Source organism: Bubalus bubalis, chromosome 21 (assembly GCF_019923935.1).
Source record: "Bubalus bubalis isolate 160015118507 breed Murrah chromosome 21, NDDB_SH_1, whole genome shotgun sequence".
Lineage (NCBI taxonomy): Eukaryota > Metazoa > Chordata > Mammalia > Artiodactyla > Bovidae > Bubalus > Bubalus bubalis.
Window position 1 is genome coordinate 53,434,560 of NC_059177.1, and position 22,798 is coordinate 53,457,357.

At 41.0% G+C, this 22,798-nt stretch overlaps 1 protein-coding gene across 3 annotated transcripts in view; it reads right to left on the reverse strand.

The window, feature by feature from the left end:
* SACM1L (SAC1 like phosphatidylinositide phosphatase) overlaps positions 1 to 22,798 on the reverse strand; it is a 69,896-nt gene that overhangs the window by 8,224 nt on the left and 38,874 nt on the right. The window contains exons 5-14 of one of the 3 annotated variants that reach the window (XM_006077502.4): positions 21,183 to 21,332; positions 19,856 to 19,915; positions 18,959 to 18,992; positions 14,096 to 14,197; positions 11,941 to 12,026; positions 11,071 to 11,157; positions 10,511 to 10,579; positions 7,755 to 7,834; positions 4,781 to 4,879; positions 968 to 1,106 (exon numbers count right to left, since the gene is read on the reverse strand). In XM_006077502.4, coding sequence (XP_006077564.1) covers positions 968 to 1,106; positions 4,781 to 4,879; positions 7,755 to 7,834; positions 10,511 to 10,579; positions 11,071 to 11,157; positions 11,941 to 12,026; positions 14,096 to 14,197; positions 18,959 to 18,992; positions 19,856 to 19,915; positions 21,183 to 21,332 — 906 coding nt within the window. The remainder of the gene's footprint in view (positions 1 to 967; positions 1,107 to 4,780; positions 4,880 to 7,754; positions 7,835 to 10,510; positions 10,580 to 11,070; positions 11,158 to 11,940; positions 12,027 to 14,095; positions 14,198 to 18,958; positions 18,993 to 19,855; positions 19,916 to 21,182; positions 21,333 to 22,798) is intronic. The other 2 variants (XM_025272664.3, XM_044933881.2) reach the window with 2 other exon arrangements.

Here is a 22,798-nt window from a genome sequence, read left to right on the forward strand (position 1 = left end):
AATTCTTCCCCAAGTTCCACAGAATTGCCATAAACAAAGAGGAATTCTTACAAATGATTAAGGCGGAAATCATTTGGGATGCATTCTGTTTGCTCCCTACAACAAACAGCACTGCAGTCTGGAAATCTAGGCTGTATGTATTTTTAACTCCATATATAAACAAAAGAAACTATTTATACCTACTCTTTCTCAAAAACACAGTCACACTGGTGAAGCAAAGCTGTGTCACGAGTATTTCCCTGGGTGTTAACATCCCTTGCCAACAATAAAAGAGATACAAACAAAACAACTTAGAGGTGCTACTCGGTACCATTAGAAAAGAAAACCTTCCTCGATAAAAATAATGCTACCAAGATTCTTCTCTTATTTCTGGCTAGTGTTAGGGGTAAACTGGTGCAACCCTCTTGGAAAGTATGCATGCATGCGAAGTCGCTTCAGGCGAATCAAACTCTTTGCAACCCGCCAGGCTCCTCTGTCCATGGGATTTTCCAGGCAAGAATACTGGAGTGCGCTGCCATGCTCTCCTCCAGGGGACCTTCCCAACCCAGGAATCAAACCCACATCTCTCTCGTCTCCTGCACTGGCAAGCAGTGCCGCCTGGGAAGCCCCTTGGAAAGTAGAAATTCTCTTTAACCCAGAACAAGTTAACTCGAAGGAAATAATTCAAGCTAATGATATACACAGGTGTATTCTCTACAATCTTATCTATAAGCCAAAAATGTAGCAACCTAAATGGCTTAGTGAATTACAGCACAACAGTACAACTCTTAAAAAACTATAATGCTAGAGCAAAATAGCAGACTTTAAAACTGTATATACACATTGACCGCGGTCACGCACAAACTATACCCATGGATGCCAAGACACAAAACCACAAACAGCTGGGTTAGGGCGGGGGCATATGAATGTGTTTTATTATTGGTTTTCAAAAATTGTTTACTTAATAGAAGGAAAAAAGCATGTGCACCTGAAGCTGGGCCTGAAGTGAACGGCGAGCCAGCAGACTCTGGATCACGTTGGTTCTGTCCAAACAGTCCATGCAGTTGCTGCGGAACACGCCCTCCTGGGTACTCAGCACCACGCCGGCTGGGTCTACTAGAAAATAACTAAAACATATTTGTATAAACACTCTCATACCAAAGCCAGCCAAGCGATCTTCCCAACCCAGGGATTGAACCCAGGTCTCCCACGCTGCAGGCAGATTCTTTCCCAGCTGAGCCACAAGGGAAGCCCAAGAATACTGGGGTGGGTAGCAGGGTATCTTCCCCACCCAGTAATCAAACCAGGGTCTCCTGCATTGCAGGCGGATTCTTCTATGAGCTATCAGAGAAGCCCTCCCACTAAGGACAGTCCTCTTATAACACAGGTCTATGTCAGAAACATTATTAAAGCCGGTAAATTAAAGGACAGACAGGAAATGTACAGTTCAGGTATATTTGATTACTACCAAGGACCAAAAGGAAGTTTGAACAGAACAGGCAAGACAGACTCTATCTCAAAACAACTGCAGCATCAAGGTCACTTCACCCAACAGATGCGAAAAAGGAGTTGGGAGTATTGTAACAGATGCAATGGGCAACACCATGTCTCCCCAAGGCCGAAGAGGGCTTCCTTTGATGTAGTGCAACTATGACCCGCTCCTCAGTCCCCTGGGCTGCATCACAACTCCCTGAGTTGTTCATTAGAAATGACCATGCTTGACCTTCATTTTTAACAAAAAACTCAGAAATAAACTGAATAAGAATCTCTGAGGCAAGGATTGGATATTGTGCATTAAAAACATTTTAAAATCCCTTCTTCAAATGGCTAATATATGCAAATAGTACACAGTTTATAGGGTATGATAGGGTATTATTTGAAAAATCTGTTTTACTTTCTCCCCCGAACCACCCAGATGTCTGCACTGGAGCCAAACACAGTTACCAGTTCCTGTGGTTCCGTCATTTTTAACAATACGTTCAGAAAATTCTATGAACCCCCAAATTTTACAACATATAGTGTGGCGGTGAGGAGCGTAGACTTTGCCAGCAAAGTTTGCTAGCCTTAGTTCCTAGGCAAGTTACTAGCTGTGTAATTTTAAGTAAATAACCTAATTTCTCAGAGCCTGTATTCTTTCATCCACAAAGTGGAGATGGCAGCACCACCAACAGGCTGCTCTACAGTCAGTGAGATCGTGTATAATGCGTACAAAGCGCTTGGCAGAGGGTATGGGATGGAAAATACGATGAATACTAAACAGTATTAAATTAACCACACTAAAATCAAACAGTGAAGGGGAAATACAATAGATTCACCACAGGCTAAAAATCATGACCTTAAAAAACATGGGCTTAATGGATTTCCCTGGCAGTCCAGTGGTTAAGACTCCACGTTTCCAATGCAGGGGACACAAGTTAGGTCCCTGGTCAGGGAACTAAGATATCCTATGTCAGGACACACACACACACACACACACACACACACACAAAGACGGCTTAAAAGAAAGTGTTTAGACTAAAGATATACAAGAGGTTCATTCCAAACCAGTGAGGTTCAATTAGAGTATGTATATATAGAGTGCATGTGAGTGCTGGCATCCCATTCAGTTCAGTAAGTCGCGTCTTGACTCTCTGCGACCCCATGAACCGCAGCACACCAGGCCTCCCTGTCCATCACCAACTCCCGGAGTCCACCCAAACCCATGTCCATCGAGTCGGTGATGCCATCCAACCATCTCATCCTCTGTTGTCCCCTTTTCCTCCTGCCCTCAATCTTTCCCAGCGTCAGGGTCTTTTCAAATGAGTCAGCTCTTCGCATCAGGTGGCCAAAGTATTGGAGTTTCAGCCTCAACATCAGTCCTTCCAATGAACACCCAGGACTGATCTCCTTTAGGATGGACTGGTTGGATTTCCTTGCAGTCCAAGGGACTCTCAAGAGAGTCTTCTACAACACCATAGTTCAAAAGCATCAATTCTTTGGAGCTCAGCTTTCTTTATAGTCCAACACTCACATCCATACATGACCACTGGAAAAACCATAGCCTTGACTAGACAGACCTTTGTTGACAAAGTAATGTCTCTAGTTCTTATAAATACTACATATTTTATAAATATTACTTCTTAAACTACAGAACAAGTCTAAGAGATAAGTATTATTATCTCCACTTTCCAGATGGAGAAATCAAGGCTTGAAGATAACTAACTTGCTCCTGTTCACATGGCTAATAAGAGGCAAACTGAGATTTCAAACACTCTGGGTAGGGCCCCAAAGCCCAGATTCTTTCCACTTTCCCCCAAATCCCTGAGAACAAATGTACAGAGAGGTCTGAACACCACAGTTTCGTGAAAGGGGTCTACTGTCCCTGTGGAACATGGTGACTGCAATGGACACAGATTTTGGTGTCAATCTCTCCTTCTTTCTTAACTCTTGTGGGGCTGCAATTAACAGGTGAACTCAAGGAAATATCCCCCGACAATGTTTCTCTACACCCCAGTAATGATATAGGTCAACCCCTCTACACTAGCTATGCTCAAAACAAAACCTCATGGGGAAGGGGTGGGGGTGGGGGAAAAAAAGCAGATTAAACTAACTATAGCTGGGATTACTGGAGAAGGAAATGGCAACCCACTCCAGTATTGGTCCAACCCACTCCCATTCCAGTACTCTTGCCTGGAAAATCCCATGGACGGAGGAGCCTGGTAGACTACAGTCCATGAGGTCACAAAGTCAGACACAACTGAGCGACATCACTTTTCTTTCATTACCAATAAGAGACTCTCCAAGATTTTAAAAAACATGAAACAAAATGTTGTAATTAAAGAGTAGGCAGAGGCAATTCTTGGAGAAGGAAATGGCAACCCACTCCACTATTCTTGCCTGGAGAATCCAATGGACAGAGGAGCCTGGTGGGCCACAGTCCATGAGGCTGCACAGAGCTGGACATGACTGAGTGATTTAGCAGCAGGTATTACTTAATATGTATAAAAATATTTTTTTCTTAAAGCTGAGCAAATGACTATAGGAGAAGCTTTACTATGTTACCATGAAACTGAAATTCACACAGTACATTTGGCTTGCCAAGATTAGAACTACAAAGGCAAAAACAAAATAAGACTAGTTTCCAGATTCCTACTTCTGGCTCTAAAACAGGTCAAGACTGATATGCATAGAGTACAGTCCATCTATGAAGCCACACAGTAATTAACACCTTAACACACATAAGTACCATAAAGATATTTAGACCCTTCAGTCCATTATCCTGCCCTGAAGAATTTAAGAAACAATTTAACAGAAGTAAAAATACATTTATACCCAGGGATTCACTGAAGCACAGTCTTTCAGGGGAGGAAGAGAAAAGGAAATGAACCAGATGCCCAATGTGAAGAAGAGCGTTTAGCTAACTGTGCTATGACACAGTGGAACACGGCAAAGCCACTACATGCTAACATTACAGTCTTGGTAGGCTAATGACAGAAAGTAATAGAACATTTAGTGAAAAGAACTGAACATAAAACAGTAGCAAACTATCTTTAATTGTGTAAAACTTTGTAAATGTGTAGAAGATAATACATAAAAATATGAAAATACCTAGACTTGGGTCATCTTTAAAAATTTTAAAATACTTAAAAATCACCAAGCCTAATCTTTCAGGAAAAAAAAAAGAAAAGAAAAATGAAAACAGACCAGTCGTATGAACCTAGTGAACTATATGTGTAGGTCTGCTAGATAAGGCATAACATATGTGATTAATGTATGCACCTATCTCATCCCTCAATTTCCACAGAGAAATAGCAGAACTTACCTTAATTCATCTTGCATTTCTGCTACCTGATCCAATAAAATACTTAGCCGATCCCACCTCATATTTTTACATTCCTTATGGAAGTCAAAGGCAATGTACCTAACAAAACAAAAGATATTCAGAAACTGACTAAAAATTAATCATTTTTTCTTTCATAAAACCTTCATAAGCTGATCTTCCTCTCTAAATACATTTCACCTAGGAACATACATTTACTCTGGGTTTACCACTATACCTACACACACACAGAGGCATGCACAGATATGCTGACCTTCTCATGCTCATATCTACTGAAGGAAAAAAATACACACCAGTATCTTTACACGTTTTTCTCTTTACACGTTTTTCTAGAGGCCCTAAGATAGGAGTCAACAAGCCCAGCAAAAGGCTAGAGACGTGAGCTCAGGCACAGCAATGAGGCAAGTTAATATAAAGTAGCCTTGTCCAACTGAGTTATCTATTGTGTATTTATTCTCTGCCCCCAGGTGCCAAGAATAGGGCCCCTTTCTGATTTTCCAACCAATTAAGATATTCCAAATGGTCAAACTCGATTCAGGCCAAGGAGGGCTAGACTGTGTTGCGTGCTTGAGGCTGTGAGAAGAACAGAAACAGGATGGCCCCTACTCCGGTTGTTACTTGTTCATCCTGCCAAATATTCACTTTATCAACAGCCACACATCACACACGCAAGTGGTAGAGAGAACTTCCTGGTCTGCCAACCGGTAATGGGTTGTTTTCAGTTATCTGATATTTAAGAGGCATAAATCTCAAAGCTGGAACACATCTAACAGGGAAGGTATCCTCCTAGGAATTGAAAATGCTGCCCCTTGAGAGGGAGGAGAAAATCATTAACCAACTCCCGAAAGTCAAGAGAGGAAGAAGAATGCAAAGAACCTGGGCACCAGGGTACCTGATGATTCTCACACAAGCCACTTTCACCCAACTTCCTGTTCAAGCATCAAGTCAAGTCATGGAGGAGGAGGACTAGAAGGAGACTACACTCTCCTCAACAGAGCAGAATTTGGATTAGGCGCCTGCTCTCGTGTGACTTCCTGGCTCCAACGGCTGAAGGAACAACAAACACCAATACAGGGTGGGCTTCCAGCAGGTCAAGAGCGCGGTTCTCTCACCTCAGCGGTTATCTCAGGGCACAAGAGAGGCCTTAGGCATTAGCATAAAAACAGACGTTAGCCAACTGTGGGGCCTTGTTGTTGCTGAGTCACATCCGACTCTTTTGCAACCCCAAGGACTGTAGCCCGCCAGGCTCCTCTGTCCATGGGATTCTCCATAGTAGAGTGGGGGTTACCATTTCCTTCTACAGAGGGACCTTACACACTAGCATAAAAACAGAAATTAGCCAACTGTGAGCTAGACTTTGGGCAGACTGAGAGTGGGGGAAGCAGTTTCAAAGGCAGCTCCATTAAAACTGGTGGCATCATATTTATTTTTGGAGAGCTCTGATCATGGCCATAGACTCTTCTGAAGAATTTAAGCGGCTCATTAGCACCTAAATGCATTTGGATTCTTCGGCTTACATCCTTCTAAAATTATGTTTCTGTCTTCTCAGAATATGTCTTACATCATTGTATTTTGGTAACAATAGCTTTAGGGTTTCACTTCTTGGCAGAAAGAGCCTTCCAAGTGCACTGGAACACCAAGGGCACAACTTTAGACTGACATATGCCTCAAGTTCTCAAAGTTAGCTTCTGCTGCAAACCCGCCTACAGAAACTCTCTGAGGCACAGAGAGAGTCTTAACCAGGGGTGTAACCCAGCAACCAGGAGATAAACTTTTGCTAGAATATATGATACATGCTGGTTCAGGTCTTAGATATATTCTGAGTAATTCCTCTGAAAATTTTAAGGCACATCTTGGACAGGAATCACTTCTCTGATTCATGCAAAGTGTGTCTGGACAGGTCCCACTGTGAGAAGGCAGAAATGTGCATGGAGCAAGGGTCTGAAGAATTTGCTCGAGTTTTTGAGTTGGATAAAACAAACTTAATTTCTTCCCCAAAGGTTATGTCCTCATTTTATGTTTTAAAATTTTCTATAGCTTAAAAAAAACTGTCCCCAAATAACCCAGTACCATTTCTTTGAAAGCCTTCCCCGCTGCCTGTGACCACTTCCTACCAGAGTACACCCCATCTCCTAGCCCAGATTCTGGATGCAGGATGCTCCAAGCAGCTGACTCATCACCCTGCACATGCCACAGGGCAACTACTAATGTTTTGGGGTCCCCCTCTTTTCTGACAGAGCTTCAGAGAATTCCTACTGTTGTCTGGTGACTGACAGGAGAGGCAAGCTGCCGCTCCAGACAAGGCCACCACGCAAGAGTAAATGGCTCCAGCTTGTGTGGGGTCAGGACCAGGCAGAGGCGAGGAACTTAAAGACCCAGTGGCTGTGGCAACACAAAGCCTCAAGGCGAGGATTTCAACCCAAATTCAAATTAAAACTCAACTGTTAAATTATTCTGTACAAATGAGCTTATTTATAAGTAGAGTCACGGATGTAGAAAACAAACTTACGGCTACCAGGGGATATGGGCTGGCAGGGGATAAATTGGTAGACTGGGACTGATATATACACGCTACAATATATAAAGAGATAAAACTAATAAGAACCTGCTGTGTAGCAAAGGGAACCAAGGAACTCTACTCAGGATTCTGTAATGGCCTATATGGAAAAAGAATCCTAAAAAAAAGAAGAGTGGATATATGTATGTGTATAATTGACTCACCCTGCTATATAATACCTGAAACTAACACAACACTGTGAATCAACTGTACTCCCAGTAAAAATGAAAAAAGAAGTTATCCTGCAACATGAGTTATGTCAGAGAAAATTTCAAGCAAACAAAATCACGCTTTAAAAACAACAAACTGAAATATGTCTAGAGAGAGATCTGTGTACTTGCATGTACATGAAGTGCACACATAACCTGAAAAGCCCAACAACAGATTCTAGTGAGGTACCTGATCATTCCATTCCCCAAGGAAGACACCATTGTTGCAAATGCCTGTTCAAGTGGCTTCTCTGAGCCCTTCTGATTTACCTGTAAAAAATTAAAACCACCATAGCTTTAAGTTTAATTAAAAGGAGATAGTGACATCAGCAAAATGGCAGACTATGAAGCTTTAAGCTCTTGTACCCTCACAAAAACATCGGAGAAAAGAGATGCTGTCTAAACCAAATTTGTAGGAACTCTGGAAAACAAAGGTTTCTAGCAACCAAGGAGAGGTCCAATCAAGATAAAGCCATCTTCAAAACTGGAGGACAATTTTGTAGCATTTTTCTTGCCCTTGCCTTACCCTTTCTCCAGTGCAGTGACAATCTTAGCTTAAGCAGCAGCACCAGTTCTCAGTCCCTCTCCTCTAATTGGAGGGAGCAGAGGAGAACTTATTTGCAAACTATTGTGTATGTTTTGTTCTGATCTGAAGGAGTGACTTGGCGGTCTCTGTCCTGCATAAATGTGAACACAGGCAGGGAAAGTGGTCAACACTGCTCATATAAGCTGCAAGAGGACTAAAAACCAACAGATGCCTAGGGCAAGATATTTCAGGTGGTGACAAAGAAAAGACCATCTAAAGCCGCAGAAGCAGCTGGGGTGTTAATGATGACTCTTTGGGAAATTAGGATATTAAAAAACAGCCACATTCATGGAGGGTTTTAGAAAGCCCTGTGCATACCCAAGCAAGATGCATACTCTGAAAAATCCTAAAAAGACCTTAAGGCTTCACCTCAAGCTAATCCCTAGGTTCCGAGCAAGCCTAACTAAACACGTGAAGGACTGCTCTACCACAGAACCAGTCAGCAGAAATTGGGAGATGGGTTTGTTCTCTTTTTTGGTTCTTCCTTTGTCTATTTCAGGTCCTGACACTCAAGGAAATTTCTATCACACTGTTAGCTGAACACAAGCAAGCTAAAAGAATAGAGACTTTAGTGAGCATACACAAGGAACAGTCTTTGCAAAAATAGTCTGGAAAAGTCTCAAAATAGATGGATTACTATAGCATTCAACAATCAAAACAAAACAGGAAACCCCCAGGAAAGAAGAATCTGACTTCCTGAGTTACTGTACTATGTACATCCAATAGCCTGTTTTCAACAACAAAAAAATCATAAGGTATACAAAAAAAAAAAAAGACAAGGCTTAGTTAATGAAAAAGGATAAACTGATAGAAATCATCTCTATAGAAGCCCTATTTATAAAGAACTTTCAAAATAACTGTCCTAAATATGCTCAGAGCTAAATGAAAACACAAAGAAGTAAAGGAAATCAGTAAAAAAGGATATGAAAAAAAAAATGAGAAGATCAAAGAAACAAGAATTATTCTAAGGAACCACACAGTAAGTCTGGAGTTGAGAAGTACAAAAGGGAAACTAAAAATCCACTAAAGGAGTTCAACAGCACACTTGGGCAGGAAGAAAAAACAATCAGCAAACTTGAAGATAGAACAAATGAAATAATCAAGTTGAAGGAGCAGAAAGAAAAAAGAATCAGAAAACTGAACAGAGTCTAGAGGACTTGGAACACCACCGAACACACATACATTCACTATAGGAGTCCTAGACAAAGGGGAGAGAGGGCCAGAGAGGCTAGAGAGAAAATGGCAAAACTACTTCCCAAATCTGATGAAATACAGAGATCTTCAAATCCAAGAGGTATCCAATCTCCAGATATGACAAATCCAAAGAAATTCACATCAGATATTATAATCGAGCTACTTAAAGACAAAGAGAGATCTTAAAACCAGCAAGAGAGAAAGGACTCGTCACATACAAGTGATTCTGAGCAGAATTATATGCCAATTTCTCTTCAGAAACCTTAGAGGCCAGACGGCCATGAGATGGTCTATTTATGTACTGAAAGGGAAAAAAAGGACTGTCAACCAAGAATTCTATATCTGGCAAAACTGTAATTCAAAAATGAGAAATTAAGATATTCTTAATTTTTAAAAAAGCTGAGGGAATTGGTAGCTCAGCTGGTAAAGAATCTGCCTGCAATGAAGGAAACCCTGGTTTGATTCCTGGGTCAGGAAGATCCCCTGGAGAAAGGATAGGCTATCCACTCCAGTGTTCTTGGGCTTCCTTGGTGACTCAGACAGTAAAGAATCCACCTGTAATGCGGGAGACCTGGGTTCGATCCCTGGGTTGGGAAGATCCCCTGGAGGAGGGCATGGCAACCCACTTAGTAATCTTGCTGGGAGAACCCCCAAGAACAGAGAAGCCCGGCAGGCTACAGTCCATGGTGTCACAAAGAGCTGGACATGACTGAGCAACAAAGCACAGCACAGATCTGCCCTACCAGAAACACTACACAGAGTCCTCAGCTTAGAATGAAAAGACATTACAGAGTAACTCAGAGCCAGGTAAAGAACAACAGTCTGCTTAAGATAAGCAAGACACAAAGGAATGAACGCTACGCAGTATAATTTAGATAAGGCACTTAGAACAGGCAAATCTACAGAGACAGAAGCAGAACAGAGTTAACGGGAGTTGAGGTGAGAGGGATAATAGAAGGTTACTACTTAAGGGATACTGAGTTTTTGCCTGCTATGATGAAAACTTCTGGAAACGAAGAGTGGTGATGGTCGCACAACACTATAAAATAACTTAAGGCCACTGAACGGCACACTTAAAAATGGTTACAATGGTTAAATTTTGTCATGTTAAAAAAAAAAAAGATGCTAAGGTTTTGTTCCCCAAGAAATGTAAGAAAGACACATACCAGATTGATTATGACTTGTTTTCCATAAATAATTATTTGTGAATCAAAATGCCTTTGGAAACCATCCATCTAGAAAGAGGGGGAAAAAATTATATACTTTACCAGATTACAAGAATACTTCCAAAATGTTTAAAAGGATCTCCTTAAATGTCCTATCTCTATATTCAAGAGAATGACATTAAGCTGTCTTCTAGATATTCTTAATACTGTGTAGTAAGTAGTAATTATAAGCCATTCTACTCTGAGCTACAATATTACTATTTTATTTCTGAGCTTAATCTCAAATAGAATATACTAAATATTTTAAACAGCATAAGGTTCCAAATCTCACTGAGATCTCTAAAATCAAAATTTACTGTGACGTTCAATTTGTTTTTCCACATTTTAATATGCCATCTATACAGTCTCTTGGTTTAGAGGTCCACTCTGTGCCAGAACCAAGGAGAAAGGCCTCAAAGACATTGAAGCCTGACTTATGAGGAATACATGCTCTATATGCAAATTATAATTCCAGTAAGCTTCTATTCATAGTCAATGAAAATAGCATGGAAGATACACACATGATTTGCTACTTTGTTGATCAGTGGCAATGGTTTGTACTTGAGGTTTGGTCTTTGAGACCAATAAAGTGGTATTGATCCTCGAGTCTACAAAAAAAGAGAAGATATGTAAAAAGAAACATATACACACACACTTGTTTTTCTCAGCTTTCTGTCAGGGGTATGTAAGTATCAATGACTGAAAAATAGAAAAATAAACATATGACCTACTAACTATGAAACAAATTCATGCTTACCTGCTCCTAAATTCGTATTTGGTGGGGAAACATTTAGAAAGGACTTTTTCTGATTTTACATACATGTACTTGTGGACAGTTGGGCTTCTCCCAAATTCTAAAATAAATCAATTTATCTACAAGTAAAAATTACCAAGTTATATCTGCTATATAATTTGGCATTATAATAAAACGAGAAAATAGCTTTATTCATTCTCAAAAGAGTACCTTTACGAACTTAAAAATATTTTTAGCCATTAATGCTCTCAACCACCAAGTGAGCCACTGCTCGGGTATTCCGTCACAATGCCGTGCATGGCACGTCGGGTCGGGCACAAACCAGCTGCTTGTCCTGTGCTCACTGCCCTGTAGAAGTCTGACGGGTTAAGCACACAGATGCCCCATTTCCACAACCCCTGCACCGCCTACCCTATCCTCTTCTGTAGGGATTTAATTCAAGGGCCGGAAACAGAGGAAGCTGAGTGCCAGCCAGCTTAATGGAATATCCTTATTCTGGGTGAACTCTATCCACATCATAGACTGCGATATTTCTTTAAAAAGGAGAGAAAAGGAGAAAACCTTCAACAATATAACGGGAAACCACAACCCAAGCTGAAAAGGCCAACTGGCTGGCTGCCTCACAGACGTAACTTGCCTGTACAAATGAAGCCCTGCTCCCATTGTAATGCACAATTTGTTCTGTTTCTACAAAGTTAGCTGCATGGCCTTCGGAGTCAATTCCTGAATTGAGAAAAAAATTAACTATATTTATTACATAAGAAAAACACAAGAAACTCGCTAATTCACTCTTAACTTGAAGAGAATTAAGTCAGTTCAAATTAGTGGAAAAGTACTTTCAAAACTAAATTTCAAACAAATGCAGAGTACACCATCAGAAAGCTAACAACAGATGCTTGCTCATTTACATGGGCTTAAAGGCAGTATTAAGGACCTATTAATAAACAAATGCTGTTGACTGCTATTTACTATATCAATTATTTATATATACACAATTCCTCCAAAACAGTGTTTCTCAAACTTTGTACATCGTTTAAGAAAAAATAAGTTCTCAAAAACCTCTGAGAGTGTATTATGACATAGATGCCAGTTTGAAAAACACCATTTTGGAAGTTAAACCATTAAACAGTATTAAATGCAAATGTGGGCCATTTTGTTAATAGTTTTTGTTATAATGATGCAAGTAACCCAGGAGATGCTGATAATTTTAACTATCAAAATGAAAGCACAAAAAACTGTATATAATCCTATAATTTCTAGAACTCCATGCATACACCCAAAAAAAACTAATTTGAAAAGCACTGCTCTTATTTAGCCTTGATTTAGTTAGTTCTTTCAAATGTTTGAAGCATTACCTTACTATCTTGTTTATATTATCTATTTTAACTAAGGAAAGTTTGCTAAAAATAAGCAAAGGCAACTTTCAATTAGTGCCTGACTCAAATTATCAGTAAAAAAAAAAAAAAAAAAGTAGATTTTTAACCATCTCAAATATTTAACATCCTTTCTATCTGACATATTTTTAAAACACATAACACTGAGGTGTAACATGAATATCACTGTTTTTGTTAACATATTTACCAGAAAGGGAAAAAAATTATGAGTCAAATCAGCAATAAAATGCCTTTTCAACACCTTCTAAAACCACTTGTTGAAGCATGGGCTATACTCAGTTCTGCCCAGAATTTTCATTAGGGATAATATGTGGTTATTTTAAAAACTGAGACTGGGAGTAAGAGTGTGCAAGAGAGAAGAGCTAAGAGTTATGTGAGAGAGAGGATCTTTAAGAAGGGATTTTCAATGTATATTTAGTTTAAAAAAACCCAAGGTGCAAGAAAATGTACACAGTATACAACCACTGCCTACAAAAGGAGAACACAGTTGCAATAACATAAACATTATCTGGAAGATAAGAAACCAACAACAGATCAGCTGGTCAGGGGTAAGACGCTGCAGATACAGTCAGAAAGGACAAATATTTTTAATTGCATATCTTTTTATATTTCTTGACTGCACTGCAAATTTAAAGCTTTTAATTAAAAAATATGACTCCATCTAAGACAATCCAGATACAAAGGCATTGCTAACTTTAATCCTGGTTCTATAACCTTGGTCAGGTAACTCACTAAATGTCTTTCTTCCTCTGCTGTGCTCAAGATTAATGAAATGACTTTTACAACCTCCTAGCCCAAAACTTTCAAGATTTACCATAGAGTAAATCCACAGTTTTATTCTGATATATTTTGGCTTAAAAAAACAGATTCAAGGAAACTTCTCTTCATAATGACAGTAACTTTTAATACAGATTTTAATACCCTGGTTTAAGCAAATTAGCATGTTGCTAGGACAAAGTCTAGAGAATAAATGCTCGAATGTAAATCTTAAAGGCTGAAGGCACAAAGTCAAATGTCTAGCTTTATACATGCAAAGAAACCAGGAGCAATAAAAGAAAAATACTTTCTGATACTGGTTTAGGTTACTGAAAACTACAGTGATTTCAGCTATGCTTTCGGACATTGAGCAAATAACACGACCGGCTCATCCTGAAGTATTAAGCAGCAGTCTACAGTCTCACGAACAATGCAACGGCTGTCACCACAGCAGCTGGAGTCAAGCACAGAAGACCTACCTAATCATTATAATGAAGCAGGAGATAAACATTTAGCGAGGCTATCAAATGATAATGAAAACAAATAAAATACAAAAGGTTACAATCATGTCACCATGAGCCAAACACGAATTAGAGACAGATATAACCCAGTACCAAATCGCGCCGACAAAATTCATCTCACCTCTCACATAATAGCGCACACCAGCTCTGAAACAACTCCTCCTCGAGATGAGAATCCAATCAAAGTATTTTCCATTAATAGAACATGAGTGCATGGTAATAACTCAACTACATTAAGAAAAATACAACATGTGGAGAAATCATTTGTATTATTTTCAGATGAAATTTGAATCTCTCTACCCTAGTTAAAATTACTCTGTCTCTAAAAGGAAAAAAAAAAAGCACAGAGAATATGCAGATCTTTTTTTCTTCATGAATATTCATTCACAAGCCTTTACTTCTGATTGTGAAGTTCTGTCAAGTCAATAACCCTATGATGACATATAGTCAGTGTGTTTCAGTGGTTCATTAGAGTGTCTCTATTTACATAATATGATCTCCTTTCCCTGACAGTCTCAACCACTTTGTGGAAGTATACTAACCACATCACAAAAAAATCATCTTTGAGTCAAAAACATACACATTTAAAAATAGATTAACCTTCAAATAAGAAATGGAAAAAAGACTAGGCTACTGAAATTTGTATTATATATATTATATGCATAATTACAAATAACAGTTGGTAAGCATATGAAGATTTACAGGTCAAATTGTAAATTAAAGACTTCAGAAGCAGATAATTAAAAATTATCTCCTCCTTCCTCATGTGTTTGGCCATGGTTATTTTATATATATATATATATAACATTTTTCTTAATATAGTTTGATTCATCCATTATAAAGCATTCAGTTCAGTTGCTCAGTTGTGTGCAACTCTTTGCGACCCCATGAATTGCAGCACACCAGGCCTCCCTGTCCATCACCAACTCCTGGAGTTCACTCAGACTCACGTCCATCGAGTCAGTATAATAATAAAATATCTATAAACCTACTTTCAACTTCCAAACAGTATCAAAACCCTGAATCTAACCATCTGCTCCTTGATCCCATCCAACTGTCTACTTGCCCACAAGGCTTGTGTAGACCAGTCTTCCGCCTTTTAAGTGTAATCCCTGATGGCTCATTTGGTAAAGAATCTGCCTGCAATGCAGGAGACCCTGGTTCAATTCCTAGGTCAGGATGATCTGCTAGAGAAGGAACAGGCTACCAACTCCAGTATTCTTGGGCCTCGCCTGTGGCTCAGCTGGTAAAGAATCCACCCACAATGTAGGAAACCTGAGTTCGATCCCTGGGTTGGGAAGATGCCCTAGAGAAGGGAAAGGCTACCCACTCCAGTATTCTGGCCTGGAGAATTCCATGGGCTGTGTATAGTCCATGGGGTCCCAAAGAGTCAGACATGACTGAGTGATTTTCACTTTTTCATATGCAACCATGACTTAAAAACACACAGCTTGTTTATAAGAATGGCACAACATTCTTAATATAACTCCAAGTCCTTGTTTATTCCCCCAGTAAGTACCTAAGAGTCATCATTACTATATGAAGCAGCAGTTCGGTCCTTTTTGGTGTCGTATGAAATCTGAAACGACCGTATCACAAAAGCCCTAATTGTGCTGATGGAACTTGCAGTGTTCAGAGTCGGTTCTAACATTGGTGCTGCGGACATTCTTAAAAAACCTCCTGGTATAAACACGTTGGGTATACAGAGGGGAGGGCCTAGTAAATTCACAAGGAAATGCTAAATAATTTTCAAAACAGCAGTACCGAATGACACTAGCAATATGAATTTCTAATGATTCATCCTTCTCCATCACCTGGTATAATCAGCTTTAATGATTCATCTTGAGCTCCCAATACACAATCCTTTAAAAGCACAGTGCTAAAGAAGACTTCAAAGCACTACTTATGCATTCATTTGCTCAAGTTACCTCTTTGGAGCAGGGCACAAAGATGGATCAGACAGGAGCCTGCCCTGACAGAACTGAGTAAAGCATGGAATATGTCTGTTTCATGAATCATTTTCTTCTGATTACAAGATGAATATCCTTCCAGAAAGCATTGGAAGGAACAAGAGAAGAATAAAAAGTCATGCAGAAGCCCATCATCATGACACAGCTTAAGTCAATGTGTTTACTTCTAATCTTGTATCAATTAGTGACTCCCAGGGCCACACGCTCCCACGTGGGATGCCCATTTCACATGTCCTCAGCTTCTGACTACTGCTCACAGCTAACGGCACTGCTTCCATGTCACCGTGAAAGTAGCCGCCACCACATGCTCCCACCACACCCATGCACCGGCCAGCCTCCACACCCACAAAGCTGCTTCCTTTCTGCCACGGCGGCTGAGCTGCACAGTCCAGCGGACGAGCTGTCCTTGCCAGGCCTGTGACCTGTGCACGGGGTCCCAGCCCCTCACACACTCAAGGACACTGTGCCGGCAGGGACTGTGCTCTCACCTTCTTCACAACCTGGCTTCCCGGGATGTGGTGAGAGCCCCCACTGGGGAGGGCAGTGAGGGAGCAGGAGCCTAAACTCCCTTTCTAACGGTCATTTTAAACGACCAGCAGCACGTCAGCTGATCCGACCCTCTGCGTGGACACCTGGTATGCCTTTGCTTTGGGACACAGCTCTCACTTGGCTGGGTCTCCTCTTCCTCAGTGGCCTTTGCTGGGTGGTCTTTATTTCCCCAACTTTAAATCTTAGAGCCACTTTGTGTGACCTGTCCTTCCACTCACTCACTCCGACGCCCTGCTTCAAAGGCCCTCCATCCTCTCTGGGGCTCTAGCATGGACTATCTAGGATCCCCTTCAGACAGTCTTCTCTCTTCTCCACACCTTTTCCTTTGCTATGTACCTTTCTCCCTTTGAGGCTCTCATCCCATAGCTCTGAATGCCATCTGTACCCTGAGGACCCTCAAATATATGTCTCCACTGTGGACTTCCCGCCTAAACTCCACTTTCATTAATCCATGTTTTCTTGCCATCTCTACTCTGATATCCACAGACATTTCAGGCTTAACATGTCCAAAGAAAGGCCTGAATGCTCTGGCCTCCCTCCCACCTCAGCTCTTCCCCGTCAGTGCATGGCTTCCTTCCACTTACTCTGGCCAAAAACCTTAAGATGCATACTAAACCCTCTGTCCTTCCCCATGTAATATAATTTGTCAAACTCCTTTTAGCCCTATCTTCAAAACTTATCTGGAGCCCGAGCACTGTTGATCGCCATCACCTCCCATCCGGATTACGACAACTGCTCCTAACTCCGCCTTGCATCCCCCCTGCTCCCCTTGGGCTTATTCTCTGCACCAGTGTCCAGGTGGCCCTGTCCGACCATGCCGATTCTCTGCCCAGATCCCAAGCACTCCTCCTGACAGTTAGGCCAAGCTGCCGAGGGCCTGCAGGATGCAGGCCCAGCTGCATCTTGGAACCCAGCTCCTGCCTGCCCTGTCCGCTCTCTGCCCCAGTCATGCTCCCGCCACGGGCCCTCTGTTCTTGCTGGTCTCTAATTACAGAACCCCTGACGACAGTTCTAGTCAAAAGTCAACACTAAACAAAGAACAATGTAGGGCTTTCCTGGTGGCTCGGTGGTCAAGAATTCCCCTGCCAATGCAGGAGACACAGGTTTGATTCCTGGTCTGGGAAGATCCCACATGCAGCAGAGTAACTAAGCCCGTGTGCCACAACTACTGAGCCTGTGCTCCAGAGTCCAGGGGCCGCAACTGTTGAAGCTCTCACACCCTACAGGCCGTGCTCTGCAGAGAGAGAAGCCGCTGCAATGAGGAGCACACGCACTGCAGCCAGGAGCAGCCCCCACGTGCTACAACTCGAGAAAAGCCTGCACACAGCAACAAGACCGCCACAGCCAAAAATAACTACATACATTTAAACATTTTTTAAAAGGCCAATGTTGAGCTTCAGATTTAAAGCTAAATGGATAATCTGTTTCTATAATCCCATTTACCATTATTTGCCCATTCACAATCTCATTTTGGAATTAAAACACACACACAAACAAGTGGCCCAGATCCTTAAAGCGCTACCTACATAGAACATTTGCTATCATTTTACCCTTAGGAGAACTTGAGAGAGCTTCAGGGAAAAGGCAAAACAAAACCAGAAAAAACAAGGGCTTTTATCCTGACATTTTCTGATTTCTATTCCCTCACAACTGTAGAAAATCTTTCCTGCATTACTGTTTTCTGCTTTTAAGTATAATAAGCATGATAATTTAAGGAAATCACATTAACACAATGAACAAATAAATCACAGACTGCTGTTAGCTCACAAGCTTCTTTGGGAGTACTTGAGAGAGACCCCCTCAGTTTCTAGCAGAGCCCCGATCTCGGGCGCTCAGCAGCACACTGGGCGGACCCTTTAACAGCCAGCTCAGTCTGCTCCCCTGTTTTTATTAATATGATGATGTCTCTGATAAAGATTTTTTTAAAATGAAGTTACAATTAGATAACCATTACTCACTCTGTACTAGTACTGTACCTGCTCCGCAAGCATCATTCTTTGTAAAAACATCTGTTTCATTTTTTCTGGGGCTATTTCAAATGACAAATATAATTTTCAACTGTAATTCTCCTCTCCAAGTTGCTGATCACCCTAGTTCCTGAGTCTTTCTTAATTACTAAGAAAAATGTTTACAAGTCAGGCTAAAATTATTCTTGTTTATTGATAAAGTCTTAAAAAGCCAAAACACAGTGGACATATTTCTTCTTTTAACCCATTAGCCCTGGAATTCTGGGAGAGTGAGAACATGATTCAGTCTAAAGAGTTCATTCTATTTAAAAAAAAAAAAAAGGTCATTTACAACCAGTATTCTCAGATTTTGTTAATAGGTTTGATTTTATCAAAAGTAGTACCTACTAATTCTAAAATACTCTCCTCATGTAACAGTTGAGACTGTCTTTGAATCTGCCTTATAATAATATTTAAATAAAGACTACCAGAAAACTAAAGAGTAATATGTAAGGATACAGCCATGTAATACCGGAAGGGCAAACCGATGGACCTGAAATGAAGATAATGTTTAGGAATAAATATACTTTAATAATAATAAGAAGCACTATATAAAAAATATTTAAAGATGGAGAGATAATATACAAATACAACAAAGTAGCAAACTTATGGGCAACTTAATTTTAATGAAATTTTTCTAATGTCACATTGCCTTTTCAATTTAAAACATTTAAGTATTTGCTGGAATCATTTGGGCTTGAACATTCATCGATATTGGAACACTAACAAGACTACACAAGGGTCAGAATGTTTCTCTCTCTTTGTCAGTCTTGGCCTACGACAACTGCACTCCTCCAGGGAGTTCAATCTACTTTTCCCAAAAAAGCAAAGCAAATGTCAAAAAATGAAGCCATCAGGCAAATCTATTTACCTAGATTCCATACATTACGCTTCAGAAGTGGGCCTCCTTGTTTATACCTCATTTGCATAAACCAGGAAGAGAGGAAGGTGACATCTATGCACGTCTATCCTGGGTGACTGAAGGGAGCCAGGATCCCTTACAGACACAAATGCAGAGCTTTCCACTTGCCTGGGGAATTAGCCATGGCTCGATTTCTACATTATTCATTTTCCAAGACGTATTCTCTCTCTCTTCCTTACAGAAACCAATGTTATTTTTACTCAGATATGTTTTTCCTGTATTTAAGGCTTCCATAGAAGAGCAAAGTAAAATAACTAGGCTTCTTCAACCTAGAATGATGTGAGAGGGTAGATCTAATCGAAGTCCACAAGTTTATAAACAGAGTTAAATCAGATTTCTTTACCAAAATCCTTAGTGATTAGCCATTATGTAACATGTATTCAATTACAACTTGGATGGTGACAAATAAGCTGGTTGTATTTACTGTATATTACCTCTGGCTGAGCAGAAAGTTCTCGGAGAAGATGACCATTCCATACAAACCGTTGATCTGCCTGAGAGAGAAGTTTTAAAATTAATGTGGGCTCAGTCATGTCCAATTCTTTGCAACCTCATCAACTGCAGTATGCCTCTGTCCTCCTGCAGACTCCTCTGTCCTCCACTGTCTCCTGGAATTTGCTCAAATTCACGTCCACTGAGTCAGTGATGCTATCTAACCATCTCATCCTTTGTTGCCTCCTTCTCCGTACACCTAAGCCTACATATAATTTTTACCAGAGTAGACTATTATAGTCTTTAGTAAGTTGCTGCTGCTGCTAAGTCGCTTCAGTCGTGTCCAACTCTGTGCAACCCCATAGACGGCAGCCCACCAGGCTCCGCCGTCCCTGGGATTCTCTAGGCAAGATCACTGGAGTGGGTTGCCATTTCCTTCTCCAATGCATGAAACTGAAAAGGGAAAGTGAAGTCGCTCAGTCGTGTCCAACCCTCAGCGACCCCATGGACTGCAGCCCACCAGGCTCCTCCGTCCATGGGGTTTTCCAGGCAAGAGTACTGGAGTGGGGTGCCATCACCCTAAGTTAGTCAACTAAAGTATTGCTTTTGGTTGAACTATATAAAGTTATCACTTTTATGGATCAAAAATGGTCAATTAGTGGCAATTTCATATAGTCTAAGCCAATAGATGACTGACTGCAACTTTATAAATGCTATCTGCCCCCTAAACATATCTATTTTTGTTAACAACAACAAAAAAAACCAAGGCAGCAATTATCTAGGTTCCTGAACAGCAGAAATTTCATGTTAAATCATCTGAGGTCTAGTTTTAAAGATGTGCTTAATTAAAAAAAAAAAAGGGTGGAGGAGGGGGAATCACCAAAAAACCCATACTAAACAAAAGCATATTTTCCAAGTTAACAAGCTGTTACTTTTCTTGTTGTAAAAGCTATAAATGACACCACTACAAAAAGAAGTTCATCTCTCAGGACATTAAGTTTACAAGCACAATGGTGTTGCTAATGTTCTGTTATACCACAGACCACTGAGAGCTAGGAAATGACCAACATGTGTGTTCAAGCTAGATTTCTGAAAATGCACAAATGCAGTTCTCGATCGTGTCTGTGAAACATACAGATCCTGGGATCTTGAATCTGAAGTGTGATGTCTACTTGAAACATGGTATGTTTTCAAAGCCCCATACGTGATCCTGATACAGCCAGAACTGAGAAAAATCAATATATATTTTATGGATAAAATAGAGGGATGCTCCTAAAAATTAAAAAATAAATTAAAATTAAAAAAAAAAAAATAGAAGATTAAGCTTACCCTTTCCAAGAGACTCATTTCCTGGAATTCTGGACTAGTGTTGGAGAGCCGCTGCAAAGTATGGGTCAAATCATATGTTGTTGAAAAGTAAAACCCATCCATACTCAAGACATGGTTCATCATTGCTAGGAAAGTTTTATTATCTTGTAACTACAAACAAAGCAGAGAACACAGTCAGTCTATCTTATCCCTGAAAAGCAATCAGCATGATCAGAGAGTCAAAGTAAAAATCTTTAAGTCAAGCCCTGTTAAATGCCATCAGCACAAAGACTGGACAAGGGGGATGCTCGCTTCCCTCGGACCTGGGACAGTTCCTGTCACATGGGCAATGCTCAAGAGCACAGGGTATTACAGAAGCTGGTAGGCAGACCTCCTTCCCATTAGCATCCTTCACAATTTTTGCTCTAAAGGGCAGAAGAGGTGGCTTAATCCAACACCACCGCCTTAAGTTATGACCTACTGAGCCTCACATACTTTATACAGAGTCTCTGTCGTGCTCCCAGGAACTCCCTGCCAGGTTACCATAATTATCCTCATGTGACAGAACCCAGTAACACAGAGAGTCAGTGATAAGAGAATAATACCGTCCTCATTCCTAAGAAACTTCACTGGTTTGGGCTAGTTGGGAAGTCAAATGGAATTCTTTTAAAAAAAAGCAAAAATGGAAAAGTCCAGGAGAGAGTGCAGTGGTCAAGGCGGTAATGAAGGAAGACCCTGAGCTTACCTCCTCCCACAGGCACCAAAATTACAACAATCCACACAGCAACTGTCTATGAAAGCAAGCTGAAGCCTGGTGGGACACATCTTTCACAGCTGAAGATATCAAGAAGGAACCATGAGATGGGTGAGAGAGGTGAAGACCCGGTATAGTCAAGACCCACACCCTCAAGTAGGTGATTCACAAATGGGAGGATTATCACAACTGCCAAGGTTGTGATAATCCTTGCCCCTTTTCCCAGTGGGCAAGGGGTCTGAGCCCTACGTCAGCTCTTGAGGTCAACAATCTTGTGCCAGCAAGACAAGCTCCCAGAAATGTCTGGATGTGAAGGCAGGCAGGGCTTGTGTACAGGAGAGCAGGAGCACTGCAGAAAACAGAGGCTCTCCTCCTTAAAGGCCTGCGGAGGATCTCACGCGCTCCAAGGCCTAGCATGGGGGCCTGAAAGGAGCCAGGGCCAGACCCACTTGGTGATCTTGGCAAGCCTCCTGGAGAGGCAGAAGGCAACTGGGACTGCCACTGTGGGTGGAGATGCTGGCAGCAAGCACCTTAGGGAGCTCGTTCCACCAGAAGGACAGAGGTGCTAGCAAGCGCCATTCTGGACCCTCCTTAGCGCCTGTTAGTGGGGGGGCTTCTGTGCCCACCAGCTGGCTGGCAACAGAGAAGAACAATGAAACCAAGACCTGATCCTTTGAAAAGGTAAACAAAATTGATAAATCAAGGGAAAAACAGAGAGGACCTAACTAAAGTCAGAAACAAAAGAGGACAAATTACAATGGACACCACAGAAACACAAAGCACAGAAGAGCTTATTACAAACAGCTGTCCGCCAGCAAAACAGACAACCGAGGAGACGGATACACTTCTAGAAACAACCTCCCAAGATTGAATCAGGGAGAAA